The following is a 22,047-nucleotide window of genomic DNA, read 5'->3' as shown; positions in this document are numbered from 1 at the left end:
TTTCTTTCTTTCTTTCTTTCTTTCTTTCTTTCTTTCTTTCTTCCTTCCTTCCTTCCTTCCTTCCTTCCTTCCTTCCTTCCTTCCTTCCTTCCTTAAAGATTTATTTATTGATTTATTGACTTATTTCTTGTATGTGAGTACACTGTTGCTGTCTTCAGACACACCAGAAGAGGGCAATGGATCCCCATTACAGATGGTTGTGAGCCACTATCTGGTTGCTGGGAATTGAATTCAGGATGTCTGGAAGCGCAGTCAGTGAGTGCTCTTAACCGCTGAGCCATCTCTCCTGTACAAAGGTTTCTAAACCCCTTCTTTTCTATGCTCTCTTTTATTTAAGAGGGCAGGGTCCCAGGTGGCAATCCCCTCCACAATAAAGTCTCTCAACATCTGGAGAAAAGAAACCAAGCACACTTTGATAACTGCAGAGGGGGTGGGATAATCAGGCTGCAGCGGACTTATGTAGAAGGGAGCTTGTACTTTTTTCTGCTGTCACCGACATTAGGTGACATAAGCCCGTCATGCCAATGGCCACGTGGACAGCCTGGTGATATGTTTACCAATACTTCTTTATATGGAAATTTTCTATTATAACCATATAAAGCTACAGGATTGTGCAAAGCAACCAGTGTCTCAGAACACTGAACTGGATAGAGTGCATCTGACTGTCACACTCTGTTTCAAAGTAGCTGTTGGGTTTGTGTTAGTGCTAGGCTATGGGATTACAGGTCACACTCCAAACACTTTAAAAAAAAAAAAAAACCCAAAACATAGTTGTGTATGTGTGTGTGTGCGTGTGTGTATGTGTAAAACTCCTGAGTGTAAGTTTGAAAGCCGAACAGTTTAAGGAGTTATCATTCATCAGGAGATGAAGTGTCTTAAGCCCTTGCTGTCTTACTGCTTAGGTGTGGATTTGACCTCTGCAGCTCTCAGCTTGGTGTGAGAGCTGACATTTGCCATACGTTTGGGTGATAGACCGGGATGAGCAGGGAGCAGACAGTACCCATTTTTCTCATACATTGGAAATAGCCCAGAACTCGAGTATAGAGCATAGAGCGTGTTTATGAGTTTGTAGTTGCTCCGAAGGAGGTCATGCAGGGCAGAATGTCTGGAAACCCTCGTGGAGTTGGTAGCGTGGTTGTGGGTGTGACTTGGAATATTGGGCATGAAGAAGGTGATAGAGCCGGGACAAAGCCACAAGAGGCAGGACAGAAAGGGCAGCGGTGGGTGGCGACGAGCTGCTCTTGTGAAGCCGAGAAGTGAGATCTGCTGTGAGGACGGAAGGGTTGGGCTTTAGAAAGCATTGTGTTGAATTTTGCTGAGCGTGTTATGAAAATCTTAACTCTGCACACTAGTAAAGCTTTAACAGTAGTAAGCATGGCAGACATAATCGGTGTGGGTAGGGTCATTCTCACCTGCGACCATTGCCAGCTCAAGGAGCATTCTCATTTATAATGCCTGATGATTTTAATTGCAGATTCAGTACCTCAAGACAGACGCTTATGTGGATTCCAGATTCTTTTTTTTCCAGGTAATTTATGTAATTCATTGTTATTACACATGCGATTACTTGCCAAAATATGAAGTTTCCTTATTAGTTAAATTAAGATTTTTTAAAAAATATTTTGAATTAAAAATGTTGACTTTTAAATGAGAAATGTTACTGTTTTTGTGCCACTGAGAAGGGTTTTGCTGTGGGCCAGCCTGGCCTTGAACTTGTCCTCCTGCCTCAGCCTTCCAAGGACCTAAAGGCAAACACCCCACCCCTGATTAAAGCCTCGGTCTTTTTAAGTTGGAGACAGAAAATGTGCTTGTATCGGCTTTGACATTTGGTAAGGAATTTATGTTCAGATTTTTATAACTAACTCTTAGCTTATTTTAATGATTCCTAGTTTGCTGAGTGGAAGAATTTCAACACTTCGAGATGAAACCGGTGCTGTGAGTATAATGTTATGTTTCTAAATTCAGTCAACAAACACTTAAGACTTTTAGTTGGTAGTGATAGGGAAGCTCACATTTTAGTAAGTGCAGAGTGGCATTTTTAAAAACTGTCACCTATGGGGTTTCTAAACTGGAAAGAGACCCTTAGCAGTAACTATTGTATATAGCAATCTGAGATGTTTGTGATTAGAGACAGGGTAAGGTGTAGCTTGTATTGCATTAGTTAGTAATTGAAACAGTAACAGTCAATAAGTGAGAGTAAGAGTCCTGCAGACTCCTGAGCCCGGGAGACAGTACATTCTGGAAACAGACTGTAAGGTTTAGACCAAGAGGTTGCTTCCTGCCCTCTCACAATGTCATAGACACAAGTGTGTTCAGATAACTAGTCTTCGAGGAGTGTGACAACGCGCAGAAGCAGTCTGAAGTTAGGTTATCTGACGAGGTTTTTGTAGGTAAATGAAGGCAGCAAAACAGGTGTGTCTGCATGGAGTTAGTTAAAGATGAATCACAGAGCCAGCTCATGGGCTGCCCGCAGTAAGCATCTCTGTCCCGTGTATTCTGTGGTCCTCTGCTGTAATCCCAAGTCCTTGGAACAGATGGTGAGATTGTCAGTTAAGCCCCTGAGTGTCCTGCCGTGGTCCTGGTGACAGCTGTGTTCACACCGACTATGTCTGCACTGGAGTTCACAGTGCTGCCTTCATTTTTCACAGGAGTTACGGTGGCTGCCATGGTGGGGACTGCTACAGCAGCATGAGGGACATTTATGCTATTTTCAAAGTGTTGGTTGATCTGGAATGTTCTAGATGGGGATGTTTCCTTGGGTTATCAGTAATTAGAAGTAAAAGCACTTTCAGGACCATTGAGCACAGCTGTACCATTTCAGTGTTAGAAACCTCAAAACAAGGCAGTCTAACCCAGTCGTTGTTCTCTTTTAGTGTTTCAGATATGGAAGGAGACATTTATTTTTGACTTGATAATAACACAGGTCTTCACTTGCAGATATTTATTGATAGGGACCCGGCAGCATTCGCCCCCATTTTAAATTTTCTTCGGACAAAAGAACTCGACTTAAGGTAAGCGAATCATGCTTTCTGAGGCCGTGCTGGCAGCCAGTGTGTGGGCCTGCTCAGGAAGCACTGAGGTTTAGTTGGTGTATTTGTGCTCACCCTGCATGGCATAGGGTGTTACAGTTACTGAGAGATACAAGCTTACAGTGGGCCACAGTCACAGCAACAGTCAGGGCAGGGTAGTTACTTCTACAGCTCCTCAGATGATACCATTTCTTGTGTTGGCAGTCTTTAGGTGCTTCATGAATTACGATGTGTGTAGCTAATGGTAGGCTACAGTGCAGCTGTGCTATGTAGGGAGCTGACTTCTGCCTGTGTTCCCTCTTTCTTTCTTTCTTTCTTTCTTTCTTTCTTTCTTTCTTTCTTTCTTTCTTTCTTTCTTTCTTTCTTCCTTCCTTCCTTCCTTCCTTCCTTCCTTNTTCTTTCTTTCTTTCTTTCTTCCTTCCTTCCTTCCTTCCTTCCTTCCTTCCTTCCTTCCTTCCTTCCTTCCTTCCTTCCTTCCTCTTTTGCCCCCAGTTCACCCTTCCAGCCTCTAAGGGCCTCTGATCTGCCCCATGACTAACAAGCGTCCTCAGCTGAGCTGGGTGGATACAGGCCACAGGGCCTTTTTTCTCCAGGATGCTCTGCAGCTCTCTGGGCAGTCCCCTGCTTTGCATCCCTGTATTTCAGTTCTGCCACCAGCAGTGCAAGTCTGATCCTACTGCTGCTCTGTGGACAACAGGCGATTGTGGGCGAATGGCTGATAGTTCTGGGTTTGCTCTTGCTTGTCTATCTCTTGCTCGTGCTTATTTCTCTTACAATCCTGTGCCCTCTCTGGTGCATGTTTTTGCTCTGTCTGCCTAAGTCACTGTTCGAACTTCTTGCCTGTCAGTTCATCAGCTCTTGCTATATATACTAACACTTTAGTGATGTTTAATCTAGAAGGGCACCCACTCTTGACCATACACCCAGCCTATAATGGACCTGTAGTTTATAGATGATTGAATGATCATCTAAACCATACCTTTGAGTTTGCCATCTTGAATTACAGTTTGCATTCCTATCAGAAAGCTTTAATTAGTTTTTTTTTTTTTTAATTTTTCATTATTTCTGTCAAACCTTCACTAAGGCTCTGAATTTTTTTTTGTAGTCCAACTTTTAGGAACCCTGGGGCTACCTTTAGCTGCTTCACTTAATTTAGTCCCTGAAGCTTTGTCCTTTGCAGATGAAGTTGTATATTCATTTTTTTTGGTCTGTTGTTCCCTGCTGCGTCCTCAGTGCTAAAACTGGATGTATGCAAGCAGCATTGTTGAAGTTAGTGGGAGGGCCCTCAGCTTCCCCAGGGAGGGATTTCAGGCACCCCAGTCCATGCAAAAGTCTGCTTGTGACTGACCCACACCTACATGCCCAGGAGAGGCCCACTTTCTTATTCACCTGCCTTAGCAGCAGCGCCTTTTGTCATTTAAAGAAGCCCAGCAAATGTAAACTTCCAGTGGCTACTTTTCAAAAGAAGAAATTTGTTTTTTAAAACAATGTTTTAACCTTGTTTTTTGCATAACATTTTGTATTGCTGGTACCACAAATGTGTGTGTGTGTGTGTGTGTGTGTGTGTGTGTGTGTCAGTATCTTGGATCTCTGCCTTTTACATTGAGGCAGGGTCTTTCAGTTGAACCTAGATCTGCCCATCACTTGTAGTCTAGCTAGCCAGCTGGCTCTGGGGTCCTCTGTCCTTCTTCACAAGTGGGCTGCCACACCTATCTGGCGGTTTTTTTGTGATGGGATGGATCTGAATCCCTTACCTCTGGGGTCCTCATTGTTGGGCTGTTGTTGCTTGACTCCAACCCTTCCTAGCCCATATCTTCCTCTGTTAAACTAGTTACAGATGAAACAGTTAACTCACAATTATATATGCTAAGGCCTGGCCATGTTCTCAGAGGAAATGCGGGTTGCAGCTGAACCTCAAGTGAGTCCTTAGTGCTGTGGGCTCTGACGCTCACTCTCTCCACTTGTTAATTACATATTACCCAGCTCTATTACTGCGGCAGTACTGAATGTCTTGCTGGCCTTTTCAAATCCAAGTTTCAGTTTATTTTACCAACAAGTGTGAAAATGAGCACTGTACTGGGGGCACTGTAGAAGAAATACAAAACCAGTCAGAAGCAGTTGAAGCTTGCAGGGTGCTTACAGTATAGTGGGGAAGGTTAACGCTTAATAGAGACTTGTGGTTAGAAAGTCCCATAAGAGAACTGTTTCTGCTATTTTGTTTCTTGTCCAATTTTTCTTGATAATTTCTTTGTATTATTCCTCAAATCTCTCTTACTCATACAAATCATTAAAATGTGTATGGTTTTAAGTAGATAACAGTGTTCTATTTTAAATATTTTTGTAGTATGTGTAGAGTGTTTTGTCACCCATGTATCTGTGTACCATGTGCATATATGTACCTGCATGTGTCCTTGGAGGTCGGAAAAGGAAGTTGGATCCCCTGGGACTGGAGTTTCAGCAGGGTATGAGGTGCCCTTTGGGTGCTGGGAACTGCATCTGTGCCTCTGGAAGAGAGCACACACTCTTAACCACTTCCAGGGGATGAATGGTGTCGGAAAGACAAATATGAGGAAAAACAAAATGTAGGCTTGGTGGCCTCATCCCCTTGAGGGCTCTGCTGCTTCCTCTGTGGTCTCCATGGTAGCCCAGGTCGCTGCTGTTAGAGAGCTCACAGCCTTTGTTCCTTTCTTTACAGGGGAGTCAGCATCAATGTTCTCAGACACGAGGCAGAATTTTATGGGATCACTCCACTAGGTACGTGCTGAGCTCCTAGGACTGACACTGTGCGCTAAGCTTGCCCAGAGGTAGAGAGTCTTCTCTCAGGTCCTCTGGAGAGATCTCAGTGCTCGGCGCTTCACGGAGGAAGTTTCAGCCGTGAGCTGTTTAAACAGTCTCCTTTCTTTTCCCACTGCCCTTAGCTAGAGAAAGTAGGTGTGGAGCAGCTGTGTGTGCATGACCCTGACATGCTTGCATTGACTCTTGCAGTGCGGAGGCTGCTGCTGTGTGAGGAGCTGGAGAGGTCATCCTGCGGCAGCGTCCTGTTCCACGGCTACTTGCCCCCGCCAGGTACTGCAGCTCATGTTTGGTCAGTCTTCAGAAAGTTCCTCTTGTCACTGAACATAAGCATAAAAATAAGAAAAACTGTTTTGGTTGTTTGAGTTTGGATGAATCTGGACCTCATCAGACCGTGCCCTTGCATGAGAGTGAAGCCACACGGTCTGTAGAGCAGAGCTTGCAGCTTCTCTGTCAGGGCGGAGGGGAGCCCGGGGCTCTGCAGGCCTAGGTCACTGTCCCTCAGTTATCAGAGTTGGGCCTTTGCCTGTGCAGCGTTGTGCTTGAGAGAGAGAGAGAGAGAGAGAGAGAGAGAGAGGTGTTGATTTTGAAAAGATCCTGTCAGAAAGTATGAGGAAATTCAAGCCTAACAGATAAAATGGTATTCTCCTTTGTAGGCATTCCCAGTCGTAAAGTAACTAACACAGCTAGGTCCTCTGTGGACGCTAGGAATGGACTGAATTCTGTGGAAGGCGAAGCCCGGGGAAGCGGGACGCAGCCTGTGCTTGCTGCAAATGGAGAAGACACTATTCGGCTGGGTGAGTGACAGGACACAGAGAAGGAGAGCTCACGCACGCTCAGCTCGCAGGGACACAGGCTGTGAGTTTTGAATGTTACTCTTTTGCACCCTCCCCCTTCCCTCCCTCCCTCCCTCCCTCCCTGTCTCACAGTTTGTGTGTTGAGCCTATGGCAAAGGGGCCAAGTGCTGTTATACTGAGCTACATTCCAGCCCTTTATATTCATTTTAAGTCCAGATTCATTATTTATATATTGGAAAATCTCATTTAACACACATTTTTTATTTTGAGCTAGCTAGTGAGTGCCCAGCTTAGGCTCCTGGGCCTTGTGGTATTTGTTAGGACTACTTAACTTTGCCTGTCTGGTGAAGGCGTGATCCATAGCTGATAAGCTGTGAGCATCGTGCTCTGTCCGACCACCTTAACCCAAACAGGTAGAAGCATGAACTGGCCTCTGAGCCAGAGCCTTCCAACTCAGTGTGAGATATAAATGCTTCTCTTTAAAACTGACAGGAGTTCCAGTGGACCCAAGAAAGGTGCTAATAGTTGCTGGCCACCACAACTGGATTGTAGCTGCTTATGCGCATTTCGCTGTGTGTTACAGGTACCAAGTCCTTAGTCATCATTTGTTTTATTTTAAATAATTATATTGTATATTTAGGTTGAATATCTGTTCCTTTTAGCCTTCAGTTTTCCCCTGCACATGTCATCCACTGCACTTGGTTATAATTTAGTTTTTTTTTTTTTTTTTTTTTTTACTTGATATCTACTTTATACAGTTGGTAGCCTTAATGTTTTTTTGTTTCCCAGATGGTAGAGATGTGATGCAACTGAGCTACGCCACTCTTTCTGGTTCATGTGGCTGTGTGTGGAAGCCTTAGACAGGATTGTTACTGTGAGTCTGTAATTCCTTTTTCCTGAGTCTGTCTGTTGTCCTGTGCAACAGAGGTGGAGAGGCTCTGAACTGTTAGAATTGCCATTGTGTTGGGCATAACTAGTGAGGTAGGATGTGTGTACAGCTCGGTGTCTACCGTGCACTGAGCTTTACGGTATTGGATTAGAGTGAAAGGCAGTGAGGGAGAGTGCAGAGTCCAGAGTGAGTTTGTTTGTTTTTAACTCCGAAAAGCCTCATGGGCTGTGGGCCTCAGGCAGTGCTGTTGCTCCGGAGAAGCGAGAGGTGGCCAGAATTTACTCCCTCAGCATGGTCCCATTGAAAGTCAAAGAAAGAATAGTTACTGGGAAGTCAAAGAAGTTAGAATATTCTGTCACTTTGTTTAGCTGAAGTTGGTTACAGGTTTAAAAATGCCTCAGGAGTTTGCTGTCCCCTTGCAAGTACTAAAAGTGTATGGTGTGGGTTTGCCTCTGGAGAGTGCTGTCTGCCCCTTGCTTGGGCTGGCCTTGGTTATAGTGGTGAACAGATGAGACTGTTCTGAGTGCTGTACAGGCTTTTCACTTAACTACTAGGTAATATAGAAATGATCTTTCAGGTGATTACTTTGTAGATGCTCTCATATGGCTTATATATGAACATCCCAGACGTTTGGTATGGGGATTTTAAAGAGAAGCTGTAGACTTACCACCATCTGAGTGTAAACTGAAAGGCCCTTAGAAGCCAGTCGTGGTTGACTAGCATGGGGGCACAGTTGATTATTGACAAGGATTCCAGGAACTTGCAGTGACTGTTATGTGATGTGGCAGCTCTGCCTCTGTCACAGTGCTGCAGATTGTCACTTGCTAGAGTGTTGAGGAGATCCCCAGGAGGAGGGATGGGGAAGGCAGAGTGACTGCCCATGGCATTTCGTAGGCTGGCACAGTTAGCCTGTGACTACAGCTGGAGGCTCGGGGGGGGGGGAGTGAAAAGGGCAAGCATGCTGCTGGCTCTCCTTACAGACTCAAATTGTGAAGGAGACTGATGATCAAAGGGTTTGAAAGGAAACTTCATAGTACTTTTTGAAGACCATAGTCTTTTCTACAAAATATTTTTCTTTATAGTTTTATATCAGTTTAAAGGCTTAACACAGAGTGGTGTGGTGGCCACACGTGCTTTTGCATGGGCCACTGACTGTGTAAGGTTTGTGTCCAGGTCTTCCTGCGTTTGACACTGAATTAATGGAGAACTTGTATGAGTTGCTGTCCTCTTGCATTTGGACTCCATTTTAGGTTATTTATCTCGGAGGAATTTCCTTTGTTGTAGGTGATATGAAATTTAAGAATGAATGTGTTTTGCTTTCTTCCAAGTGAGTAACTAGTTATGTTTACATTATTTATCATGTAAGTTGGCTTACTGAGTGTGAAGTCCCCTCTCCCCATGTGTGTATGTGTATATGTATATGTATGTACTTGTGCATATGTCTATGTGTCTCTGTGTATTCAGGTATCTTGAATATACAGAGAATAATACAGCAATCCTGCCCGGCTGTGGTAAGTCCAGACTCAGCAGTGAGGAGCAGGAGTGCAGTCGCAGTGCTCTTTGTCTCTCTGTGTGCTTTAAGCTTCATGGAGAATTACCAGCTATGGATTTCTTTGCATGTGTTTCAATTTGAAAGCACAAGTTCACCTGCCTTACTGAATTAAGTTCTGTAACAGTGCAGTCATGCTCTCCAGATTATAAATGTTTCGCCCTCTACAGTCCTGATGGCTGTAGACATGTGTCTACACAGTCTAAGCTAAACTAAGAAGGGTGCTGTCTGGGAAAGGGGATTGTCTGTGTTCCTGCATCTTTGCTTACAGGATCAACATCCTTCAAATTTGAGGCCACCAACATGTCCGCTGAGCTCGGTTGGGAGCCATCCTGCCTGTGTCCACATCCCACACAGCATGTGTCATTAGTCTTGAAGTGTGGACAATCCTCCCTTGGTGTTCAGTCTGAGAGAGCCTAAAGGTCCACATTGTATTCCTCAGTAGTTGTCAGTTTTATAGCGCTTATTGGATGAGTAGTTCCATGTTTATCTTAATGCATCACTCCCATCTGGTGGCCAAAAAGGGTAATTACAGATCTTCGGTGCTTAAATTACAGACCTTCCTAATGCTTGGGAAAAATTGGTAAATTTTACCCTTTATTGCTCTGAAGCTTAAATAAGGAAAACATTAATTCCATTTAAGGCTTAATTATTTATTTTGTGAGTTGTACTTATATTATTGAGCATACATATTTAAGTGAAAACTGGCCCGTGCCTGTGTTGTGTTAATTAAATAGCACAAGTTCTACCAGTGCCCCCCAGCCAGGTTAGCTTTCACCGAGTGTAAAGGGCAGCTTTGTCCTTTCTCCTGCCAGGCAGAACCAAGATGGCACTTCTGCTGACTTGCTCATCATGATGCTATAACCAGGCTGTAACCCCGGGGCTTGCCGTTCATTCACACAGAAGACTAGTCTAGAAGGCTCGAGTTCATATAGGCCAGAGAAATTTATTAAAAATGGGAACCAGGCATGGAGGTACAAGTCTATAATCTCAGCTCTTGACAGTCTGGGGCAGGAAGATTGAGTTGGAGACCAGCCTGGGCTACATAGTAAGTTCTACTTCAGTCCAGCCTCAGGTATGTAGAAAGACCTTGTCCCAGAGAGAGGTAGGGAAGGGGAGGAGAACAAAAGGGGGCATGTACAGTGTCCTGTTTTGACCTGTATAAACCAGTTTTCAGAGACTGAGGTGTTTAGGATTATGATGTAATGTCATTTGAGGAGCAGAAACCTAAGGTCTTGCCATGTCACATAAGTGACATCATATGGTTGCTAACAGGAAAGAATCTAATCTCTTCTCAAGTGCTGACTGCTGTTGGCCATCATTGATCATACAGAACACAGCAGCAGCTTTGTGGGATGTGAGAAACTCAACATCTTATGTAGATAAACCAATGCAAACGTCTCTCTCTAGCTTACAAATGATTGAGGCTCAGATTACGGCTATTTTATTTGGCTTTGACAGTTACTGGGTGTGGGGATAATTTATCTAATTTACCTTTCTAATTGCTGGCCTGGCTACTTCCCCAGTGATGTACCCCAGATACTCGCTGTTTCTCTTGGCCACATGCTTATGGTCCATCTCCTCTCATGGTGGCTTTCTCCATTCTCTGTGTCCTTTCTTGTCTCTGTCTATGTGTCTCTCATTCTCCTCTCTCTCCTCTCTCTCTCCCCTCTGCAACCCCCAGCCAGATAACAGGTCACTCAAAAGCTGCCCACCTCTAATCACCTCAGTAATTGGCTACCATTTTTAATTTTTTGGAGAAATACAGTAGTCTAGTTCTTTTTTTGTGGTCACATGTCCTTATATGTAAATGTAAGATCAGGAATAATGTCTTTTAGATGATATATCAAAAATTACATTCAGTATATCTAGGTAGATGGAGGATGCGGGTCTTTTTTTGTTGTTTGCTATGGTGAGTTCTGTTCTTTTTCTCACCCACCACTAAGTTTATTCTACATGTCTATTCCTAACAGAATCAAAGAGTCCTCAGGGTGGCAGCAGGTGTTTACAAGCCCATACCTGGACTGGACCATTGAACGGGTGGCTTTAAATGCAAAGGTGGTCGGAGGTCCTCATGGAGACAAGGACAAAATGGTGGCTGTCGCCTCAGAGAGCAGCATCATCCTGTGGAGTGTTCAGGATGGAGGAAGTGGAAGTGAAATTGGTAGGAAGACTCTTACACTGTGCTTGGCTGTTGTTGCCTGTGGAAGTTTGGAGTTTAGGAGAGTGGCCATAAGTGTGACGACTGGCTGGGGTTGTTACAACTCTGGGGCTCAGTGGTCAGAGCTCTCCTCTGTGAGACGTGCTTTGTCAGAGGGAAGCAGTGACGTAGGCAGAGCCTGGTGGCTTCCATCCAGAGGCAGCTGGCTCCTCCACTCGCACCCTCTGAAGGTGGGTGGGTAAGTAGCTTGTGATGTCTGGCTTCTGTAGCCAAACTTCTCAGACTTTTTTGGTCTTAGAACCAAAGCTCTCTTAAGTTAGTTCAGACCAAAAAGTATTTGTAGAGGTTTTTATCTATTGCCATTCATTCATATTACTAGAAAATAAACTTGGAATTTTTAGTACTTACTGATATAAAAATAGCAATACTAAACTCATTCCATAGTGGTTCAAATCAAGTGTTAATGAAAAGAGATGTTTTCCAAAAAGAAAAATTTTGAGACAAGTAATACTGGTTACATTTTGTAGTCTTCTTTTAAGATTTATTTATTTATTATATGTAAGTACACTGTAGCTGTCTTCAGACACCCCAGAAGAGGGCATCAGATCTCATTACAGATGGTTGTGAGCCCTCATGTGGTTGCTGGAATTTGAACTCACAACCTTCAGAAGAGCAGTCGGTGCTCTTAACCGCTGAGTCATCTCTCCAGCCCATTTTGTAGTCTTTTTAAACTTTTATTTTTGTGTGTTGGAGTACACATGCCTGGTCCGTGCATGCCTGTGTATCTATGTGTGAGTGCACAAGCCCATTGCCTGTCTGCTGAGTCACAGAAAGATGTGGAGGTCCTGCTCCTTCATGTTCTGCCTTGTTCCCTTAAGGCAGATTCTCTCATTGACTTGGAGCTTCCTGGATTTGCCTGGGCTGACAGACAAGCACAGTGACCCCTGTCTCTGCTAGCACCCTACCCTAGACATGCTAGGACACAGGCATGCACTTGTACCCTACCTTAGACACAGGCATGCACTCACACCCTACCTTAGACACAGGCATGCACTCGCACCCTACCTTAGACACAGGCATACATGCACTTGCACCCTACCTTAGACATGCTAGGACATAACTCGAACCCTACCTTAGACATGCTAGGACACAGGCATGCACTGCACCCTACCTTAGACATGCTAGGACACAGGCATGCACTCGCACCCTGCCTTTGACATGCTAGGACACAGGCATGCACTCACACCCTGCCTTAGACATGCTAGGACACAGGCATGCACTCACACCCTGCCTTAGACATGCTAGGACACAGGCATGCACTTGCACCCTACCTTAGACATGCTAGGACACAGGCATGCACTCGCACCCTGCCTTTGACATGCTAGGACACAGGCATGTACTTGCACCCTACCTTAGACATGCTAGGACACAGGCATGCACTCGCACCCTGCCTTAGACATGCTAGGACTCAGACATGTAGGACACAGGCATGCAGGACATTTTCTCTTCTCAGGTGTGTGCCTGGGATCTGAACTCTCGCATGTGCAGCAAGCGATGTTGCTAAGCTGACCCTCTCCACAGCCCTGTGGTGATATCTTTTGTAATTCCTAAGTCTATTTCTGTATTTAGTTTGCTGTGATACATTGTTTTTATTGATCTATGTAAAGAAAGGATGGCCTGAAATGATAAACAGTTGTTAATACCTTTTTGTAAATAATGTTTTCAAAAGACTGTGGCTCTTTCTATTGAATCCTGCACCTGAATCGTGAAACTTTTCTAAGTCTGCTAAATTGAGATTCCCCAGTCTGATTTGTTCTTTGAGTGGTTTGTAACACTATGTTGGTCAGTTGGGAAATGTTGGCTTGCTGAGTTAGGCAGATTTTGTAAATGCTGGTCCCATTTCCTCCCCAGCTGTAATGTATCCTGGTCTTGGAATCAGTGTGGTCACACATCCGACAGGGTTAGGTACTCACGCCCCGTCAGAGGAGAGCTTAAAACTCAATTTCTGTAGCTGGCAATAAATACCAACTGACACCCTCCTTGAATTAGGCTTGTTCTGTTTGTTTTGGGGAGCAGTATGCCAGATACCAAATCTGTCTTTCTCCACCTTCTCCCTCCCTTCCTTGTTGCTTCTCAAAGTGTCTGAGGTCTTCAGCCAGGCAATCCACTCTGAGGTGGAAACAGTGTGGCCGCTGGGGCTTCCCACCATTCCACAGCACCACCTTTCACCTGGGGTGTCTGTAGTAAGATCCCCGTGCCACTTCCCCATCCCGCTCGGCAGAGTTCATCTCTGTACGGTGATAGGAATGCCCAAAGCACAAAGACACAGCTGCCCGGATGGATCTGGAGTCTGCTGCTGCCTTTTGTGCATTGCCTAAAAGTGTCATCTTGTATTTTGTTCAATTTTGCTATTTTAAAATGTGAAATAAGTGAATACAATGTATTATGTTTAACAGGATAACTTTCCCCCTTTGGTTTGTTAGAAAACAAATTTTAACACTAAAGACATAGTGCTGGGCTGGCTAGTTTTATGTCATCTTGACACAGGCTGGAGTCATTTGGGAAGTGAGAATCTCAATTGTGAAATGCCCCACCAGGTTGGTCTTCAGGCAAGCCTGTGGCACATTTTCATCATTGTTAATTGATATGAAGGGTTCTGGTAGTGCCCTGTGTGGGCAGGGGCTCTGGGATATTTAAGCAGCAGCTGAGTAAGCCATGAGGAACAAGCCAGGAAGCAATGTTCCCCTGTGGTCTCTATATCAGCTCTGTCTCCAGGTTCCTGCCCAGATTCTCAGGATGTTGGACTGCAAGCTAGAAGGTGAAATGGAGCCTTTCCTCCCCAAGTCGCTTTTGGTCATGTTGTTTATTTCAGCAACAGGGACCTGACTGAGGCAGCTGGTAAATAACTGACACAGAGGGTAGCATGGAGGGAGCTGCTGGAGGAGCTGGTCCTGCTGCGGTTTGCTCACGTCTGTAGAGGGAACAGCAGTGTTGTTCTTCAGAATTTCACTATCCAGAGAGCGTTGGACTGGTGCATGGGTGATAGTCTCTCCCAAGGCTGGCCCCTGCCCTGTGTCTCAGACAAGACAGCAGGACTGCTTCAGCAGAGAAGCCAGGGCAGAGCTCCTCACACTCATGCCATCACCTTGTCTGCCCACAGTGGTCAGGATCCTTGAGCCCAAGCTGGAGTGACACTTTCAGTTTTGGAGTCAATTCATGATGTCATCCTTGAATTACCAAAACCTCACCCTTCTCAGGAGGAAAATCAGCTTGTTTTAATTTCTGCAGCAGGACTGAATGAAGTTGGCTTGTTGTTTTCAAAAGTTGTCCTGCCTCAAAACCATAGTACTGCTATGTAAATAATTGTATATGATGTAGAATTAATACCTTCTGCTTTGATGAGCAGTTTATTCCTTTACCTGTTTTTGTTAAGGCTGGGTGTAGATGTGTCCTATAGCGTACTCTGTCTTGGTTGACAGGTGATGTACTCATGTGTCTGTTATATAAATATATATTTATATACAGACTCTTAGATGTGTAAGAGGAGATGTTTCCAGCAGGACTACTGATGCATTCTTCTGAGTTTCTGCTTTGTCCATTTCTGTTATCTTTCTTATTGCTTGTTTCTGACATTAAAAACAAAATGTGAGTGTGCGTGTGCAGGTGTGAGCATGTGTGTGGGCATCTGAGGTCAGGATGTGAGTGAGTGCAGGTGTGGGCATCTGAGGTCAGGATGTGAGTGAGTGCAAGTGTGAGCATGTGTGAGGTCATCTGAGGTCAGGATGTGAGCGAGTGCAGGTGTGCGCATGTGTGTGGACATTTGAGGTCAGGATGTGAGTGAGTGCAGGTGTGGGCATCTGAGGTCAGGATGTGAGCGAGTGCAGGTGTGAGCATATGTGTGGGCATTTGAGGTCAGGAGGGATGGATGATGTCTGAAGAATAGGAAGTACAAGTGGTGATGGTCTCTGAGAGCCTGTCAGACATGGCTGGAGACAGGTCATTGATAGGCTCCCTGTGCCACCTGAGAGGAGCCAGAAGTGTAACCTTAGTGTGGATGTCCCATAGACCGTACGTACTCCCCTTTCTTACAGTCCTCTGATTCTCCAGCTTGAAGGTTCCTGTGGACCTTTGGAAAACCCAGCCCCATGATTTTCTTTCTTTATCCCTTGCCCAACTCCTTTATTCCTCTGATGACTGTCTTGACTGCTCTCCCTTCTGTTGTCTGTGCGCTGTAGGGAGGAGTGTGCTTTCCTCTACTAAACTGAGAATCTTGCTAGAATGAATCTTCTTGTGTTCTTTCAGAGAGCTTCTTGCTTTATACAGTTTCTTTTCAATTAGTTTGATTGAAATGTAAATCCTAGGAAACAGGGTTAAAAACTTAAATGCTTGTTTTGAATACAGTGTGGTGTTTTGGTCTTCTGTTACTTTATTCCTGCATTTTTAGATACCTTTTTCGGATAGTTGGGTTTCCAAGTGTATGCCTTTACTCACTGATTCCCCAAAATCTAGTCCATGAGCAGGCTGCCCCTGAATTCCCAGCAGGGTTTCCAGGGTGTGGCACAGTCCCAGAGTCCCTTCCCTTCCTGCCTGTCAGGTGGTGGTTATGGTGAACTAGGGCGAGAACCACAGCCTGAGCCAGCACTGGATAGAGAAGTATGATTGCCCACCTGACTCTGCTCTCGGGTCCTTGACGGAGGCTGTGCACTTGCTGCCTGAGTTCCAGCCCCAGTGACCACAGCGCAGTCAGTAGGCATGCTGTAGTAACCCTGGTGGCGGTTAGCCTAGGCTGTGAGTACTTCTAAGCTTGCTGGACTGACTGATGTCTGTGTTTGTTTTGCTGGTTAAGGTGTGTTCAGCCTCGGTGTTCCTGTAGACGCTCTCTTCTTCATCGGGAACCAGCTGGTGGCCACGAGTCACACGGGGAAAGTGGGCGTGTGGAATGCTGTCACGCAGCACTGGCAGGTTAGTCTCAGTCGGTGCTCCTTCCACAAGTGAGAACACTTTCCTGCTGACAGTGCCCCTTCCCGTAGAGTTCCTGCCAACCGTGAGTACGTAGACATCTCACTGTTTTAAAGGGAGTTTCTTTTACTTATATAATGATAGTTTTAAACTGAGTTTTGGCATTTTTTTCCATCTCTCTGAGATTTTTAAGAGCTACACTGTGTGCATAGTAATCGAGGCAGACTTCATTTATTGAGTGGAAGCACAGATGAGTCTGGACATAGATAGGCTGTGTAGAGACAGAAAGTAGTCAACCAAACACCTGCAAGGCCTAAGCAGAGTGAGACAGGACTGAGGAAAACGGTGGAACGTTAAGGGCTCTCGAAGTAATAGCTGGAGATAGTGTTTTGCGTTGCTTGTCTCCTATGCCAACTACACTTAAGGACTGTGCATTTCCCCTAGAGTAGGAGAGGCTTGAACATGCTGTAGGCAGAGGGGGCATTGCAGACAAAGCTCTGCAGGCTGGGAGGATGGAGTGGGGAGGGTGTGGAATGTAGGGCACAGAGGAGCCGGTGTCGGGCAGATGGAGAGGGAAGGCAGGAGTGTGTGGACCTGTGCTCCCAAGGGTCCCGGGCACTGTGAGTCATGTGCTTTTCATGCCCTGCTGATCCATTAGGCCTGAGAACTGGGAGAGGAACGGAGTGGACAGGAACTTGGGGAAAAAGCATGGTGTTGGCCTGACGGAGGGTGAGTTTCATGTAGGTACGTGCAGTGTACCAGTGGTTGAGAAAATCCGGTGCTGGCAAGGTTAGTGAAGCCCAGGTAACACGGGAGCGCTGAGAAGGCAGGGAAGGTGCAGGGGTGTCAGGGCTGGAGGGGCCTTGAACAGACTGACAGTGTAAAAGGAACTGGAAGAAAGTGGCAGCAGAGGGGGCTGAGGCCTTGGCACTGGAGCAGTTCTCACCCAGTGGCCTGTTTAATCCCTTGTGCTGACTCAGAAGTGCAGCCAGCTTTCCGTAGCTTTTCCATAGTTTTGCATCCATAGATTCAGCCAGCTGGATGAAGAATGTTCCAAAACAGAATTGACATCTTTATTGCTGTTCCTGAGCAATACAGATCCCAGCTAATCTCCTGATGTTCAGATTAGATAGTGCTGGGTAGTCTCGAGATGATGATGTACACAGAGGTGACCTGCAAACACTACACCTTGTTATATTTGTGCATCCAAGGTTTTGGTGTGGTGAGTTCTTGGAATGAACCCGGCAGATATACTGAAGAATGGGAGCCCTAGGGGCATCTGTGGGCATATAGGCATCAGGACTAGAAAATAGGATACAAGTCAGCTGAGCCAGATGACAAGATGAGGTGAAGGGTTGATTTAAAAGTGACAGACCGTGGGGGTGTGTGACACGATTGACACATGTGAGGTTCTGGAAAAGAAACAGTCCTGGGACCTTAGACTGACGTAGAGGAGCTGGTAACACTGGATGAAGCTCAGGTAAGGGATTATAGTGCGGAAGTGTGTGCATTTCAGTGAAGACACAGAAGTCTGCATAGATGGTATTGTGATAAACGGGGCAAAGGCGTTGCAGTAGTGGTCGGTGGAGAGGCTCTGACATAGACAGGAGGGCATCTTTGTCAGAATTGTTCTGCTGCGGTGCCCCTGCAGGGAGGACTGAATAATGGGAGTTCTGCTCTGCGCCAGTTGTGTTACAGCAGAGCCATGCTGTCCGCACATGGATGTACTGTGCTGTGACCATGGAAGGACTAGCTCCTTTATGGTCCTGTTGGCCTTCCACTGTCGTAGAGCTAAGCATAAAGGTTTGAATAGCTTTAAGAGCCAGAGACTCATTCCAGTGACCTTGTGGATCTTAGCCTTGGGTGTGTGGTTTGTGTCTCACCTGACTCTTCATACCCAGATATATATGGCTGAGACCACATCAGATGTGGATTTGTTGCACAGTTCAGAAAGACCTGGGAAAGCTGCGTGTCTGCATAGCAAACTGGCCTCGTAACCCAGCAGGATTTCTCCCTAGTGCATTGAGGGGATGGGTCTACTGTGCAGCCTCAGCCTTGCCTGTAAATCTCAACAGACAGCTCTGACTGGAGGCTGGCTCCCAGGCTGCACAGCACTGGTTGACTAGCTTCTGACTTGGCCTTTAGCAGCATTCTAACCACAAATAGCAGAGGAAGTGCACAGGGCAGCCCCTGAGTTCTTCACTTTAGATGTATAGTCAGGATGTATTTGAATATTAGAGTCAGATAAACCATTAAGCCTTGCATCTGCATTTAACCTTATAAACATTGAAAATTTTAGATTTTTCTATCAGTTTCTCAACTCTGCCTTAGTAAAATGTTGATGAAATGTTATAAAAACCAATCTGGTAGAGAATAAAAAAAAGGGCTTTGTTTCTTATTCCTTTTTAATCACTCCCTTCTCTTACAACATAGCACACACATACACCATGATGTCACAGAGTGTTAGTCAGAAAGCATTCTTCAGTGTTGTTAAGTAGGTAGCTCAGCCTTAGTAACATGGCAGACATAGCACCAGTGCGCGCATCAGTTCCCAAGTTGATGAAGATAGATTTAAACAAAGATTGATTACAAGTTTTATTCTCCCATCAGAATATGGAGGATACTGTGGATGTTCGTCCTGAAAGCCACAGTGCGATACATGTGCTTTGCCTCTCAAAGGATCAGAGAGTGTTTCATGCATCTCTGTGAGGGCATGGAGATTTCGCAGTTAAGTGGTTTAATGACAACTTGTCCTATGACTCTAACAGTGGGGGCTGAGTTTGAGGATGAGCTACTGACCCTGCCCAAGGATCCAGAGTAAGCACTGTGGCCTTCGAGTAGGCTGGACTAAGCAGGGGAGGGTTACTTGATTTAGCTTACCACAGAACCCATCTTCCTGCAGAGCAGGTGGCAGCGTTTTCCTGAGATGAGCCTCAGAGGCTCCAGGCTTACGGGAAAACATAACTCCAGAGGGCTCAGAGTCTGTTCTGCTTCCTGCTGTGGAGACCCTGTGTAAGAGTGGAAGTTGTCTTGTAGGGCTGGAGCTAGTGAGATCCGGCTGGCTGGGGCCAGAGCATGGGTGAGTGGCAAGCAAGATGCCTTCACTCTCAGACAGTTTTACTTCCAATCTGGAAGCATAGCAGTGGCATACCACATGAGATGCTGCCTGTTCTCTGAGAGCCCTGACCCAGGGTCCTGCAGAGATGCCCTAGTGCAGCTCGTGGCTGTCAAGCTGTGGTGTGCACACAGTAGAGCATTCTGTGTGAGAGCAGCATAGAGAGATCTTTAATCCCAGGTGCCTGTGGTGTAGCTGGGGTGGACTCAGGCTCTGCCTTGCTATTCTCTTCTTGGTGTCGGGTCCCAGAGCCCTTTTGCTCTCTAGTTCCTCCCCAACCTCTGCTGAGATGACATCCCCATCTGACCCCTGGCGTCACCCTGCTTCTGGGCCTGACACCCCGGAATTGCCTTTTGGTTTTACTTCTCTGAGGGAGGCGGACAGGCACCAAGAGAGTTCAGCAAATGCTTTGTTAGGTTGTAGTACATAAAGCAAACACACATGAAACTGATTGCATGTAGATCTTATCGTTGCTGGAAAACAAGCCTGGGATGTGCTAGCTCCTTGGAGCAGTGCTAATTGCTCAAGTGTCTATCTTGGCCTTTGTGCGAGCGGCTTCACAATGTTAATCATTAGGGATTTTTACAGTCTCTGGCATGATGGTAGAGAGTTGTTCACTCTTGTTTCTGGCTGCTGCCACTTTGTGTTGTTTCTTGGCTTTATTCATTCATTCATTGTGGTGACTTAAGTCCTTTGGATTTACATGGTTATCTGTTTGCAAACCAGACTGATGGATTTGAAAAGATCTATTTAATTCCAGAACCTGGAAGACAAGACACAGGAGCTTTGCCTCTGCTGTTTCCTAGGAGGATCTGTACTAAGGATAGTAAGACAGGACACTGTGCAGAAGTTGAAGCAGGTTGTGTGACAGCGGCACTGTGTCTGAAATCACTTGTGCTGGTCACTAACTCATTATTCGCTGTGTAGCTTTGGCACTTTATTTTAAGGAGTGACATAGGAGGAAAGGGCCAGGAGGGCCCTGCCTTGACCTTTTAGTTCCGGAGGCTGTGGCGTAGTTACCACATGCAAACTTTAGAGAGCACAGGCTGCTGTGGGATGCAGCTAGAACTTCAAGGCTGCATGGGGCATAAAGACAGCTTGTTGTCTAAGCTCCCTAGAGTTGGGTATTGGGATACCTGAAAGAGTCAAAGCCCTGAGGAAGTTAGAGCAGAAAATAGAAATGATACTCTCTTCCTAACATGTAACAATCTCACGGCATCAGGTGCAGGATGTTGTCCCGATAACCAGCTACGACACTGCAGGCTCCTTCCTCCTCCTGGGATGCAACAACGGATCAATATATTACATAGGTGAGCATGGAGCATGCTTTATACACAAGCATGGAGACCTGGCCCTCTACAGTTCTGACTAGATGTGTTCTTGTCTTCAGACATGCAGAAGTTCCCATTGCGGATGAAGGATAACGACCTTCTTGTCACTGAGCTCTATCACGACCCTTCCAATGATGCCATCACCGCACTGAGTGTTTACCTCACCCCCAAAACAAGTCAGTACACGGCCAGCCTTGGGGATTCTTGAGACTGCATGTATTGTGAGTTTACTGATCTCAAAGATGCCCTGTAATGAGAGAATGCTGAGAAACTAACATGTGCACATGTGCCTGGGCCAGACTGTGTGCTTGGGTGTGCTGCCTGTTCATGTCATCACTTGACTGGGTTCATTAGACAAGAGAATTGTAGTGCACACTGAAATGACTGAAGACGACTCGGGACCACTCATGCTAGCCCTGTCTGCCCCTCCCTCCCTTCCTCCCCCCCCCCATTTGTTTTGTGCATTTTCCTTGGCTGCTTTCAGTGATAGAGCTAAGAGGTTGTGACACAGTGTGGAAAGCAGAATTTAAAATAATTACTACTTGTTTCTTTAGAGACAGCTTCCGGAGCTCTACTCTAGAATGAGCATAATGAAGTATGGATTTCCCGCTAATATAATTTATAGTTAGAGGTAAAACTGGGGATGTTTTAGAATTTAAACTACCCAAAGGAAAAATCCCTTCCTCGTATAGGCAAGAGAAGCATGAGCATGGGGTCTCTCTGATTGGCTGGAATGTCCTAGCCCAGTCCTCTGCTCTTCCCTTTGGCTGGTGGGTTTCTCAGGAGATCAGGAAGTAAAGGCCACAGTTTTCCATCTATTACGCTTGGTAGAAATGCAGTGTCTGCCTGTCTTTTGATTTGTGATGGGATATGGCACCAGTCTAAGAAAAGCTACCAGGGCTGGAATGGTGGCTTAGCTTCAGCACTTGCTGCTCTTGCAGAGGACTCAGGCTCTGTCCCTAGAACCGCATGGCAGATCTCAACTGTCTGTTACTCCAGATCCAGGAGTTATACTCTGTTCTGGCTCCAAGGGTACCAGGCATGTAGCTGGTGCACAGACATGCATGCAAGTGACACAGTCATGCACATAAAATAAAAACAAGCCTTTGAAAATAGGAAGGAAAAGAAAGGAAATGTGAAGCCACCGCTGAGCCGGGGCAGATCGGAAGAGCCAGCACGGTCATCAGTGTGGTGTGAGCATTGGGAGAAGTGTGCTTGTCCCACTGTGTGTGGCTTAACACTCTTAGTTTAGTGGTACTTGGTAAGTGTCTGCTAATGTACCGAGCAGAAGTAAAAGCTAAGGCCACCCCCAACACACTTCAGAGGGATGCTGCTTTGGGATGGCGTTCTTATGGTGGGTGGGGCACAACAGGGTTATTCTCTAAATTGATACTAAGTTGGTACCATGTCTCAGGCACTCTGAA

The 22,047-nt window shown here is 45.8% G+C and overlaps 1 protein-coding gene across 3 annotated transcripts in view; it reads left to right on the top strand.

Moving 5' to 3' along the window:
- Kctd3 (potassium channel tetramerization domain containing 3) overlaps positions 1 to 22,047 on the top strand; it is a 37,445-nt gene that overhangs the window by 5,232 nt on the left and 10,166 nt on the right. For 2 of the 3 annotated variants that reach the window (XM_021197564.2, XM_021197563.1), the window contains exons 2-12: positions 1,475 to 1,528; positions 1,890 to 1,935; positions 2,938 to 3,011; positions 5,725 to 5,783; positions 6,015 to 6,095; positions 6,479 to 6,619; positions 7,112 to 7,202; positions 11,031 to 11,221; positions 16,065 to 16,180; positions 20,515 to 20,602; positions 20,683 to 20,799. In XM_021197564.2, the coding sequence (XP_021053223.1) occupies positions 1,475 to 1,528; positions 1,890 to 1,935; positions 2,938 to 3,011; positions 5,725 to 5,783; positions 6,015 to 6,095; positions 6,479 to 6,619; positions 7,112 to 7,202; positions 11,031 to 11,221; positions 16,065 to 16,180; positions 20,515 to 20,602; positions 20,683 to 20,799 (1,058 nt within the window). The remainder of the gene's footprint in view (positions 1 to 1,474; positions 1,529 to 1,889; positions 1,936 to 2,937; positions 3,012 to 5,724; positions 5,784 to 6,014; positions 6,096 to 6,478; positions 6,620 to 7,111; positions 7,203 to 11,030; positions 11,222 to 16,064; positions 16,181 to 20,514; positions 20,603 to 20,682; positions 20,800 to 22,047) is intronic. The other variant, XM_029538859.1, reaches the window with a different exon arrangement.

The sequence above is a fragment of the Mus pahari genome, chromosome 5 (assembly GCF_900095145.1).
Source record: "Mus pahari chromosome 5, PAHARI_EIJ_v1.1, whole genome shotgun sequence".
In the NCBI taxonomy this organism is placed as follows: Eukaryota; Metazoa; Chordata; class Mammalia; order Rodentia; family Muridae; genus Mus; species Mus pahari.
Note: the sequence above shows the minus strand (reverse complement) of the source record. Positions and strands in the feature narration are given on the sequence as shown.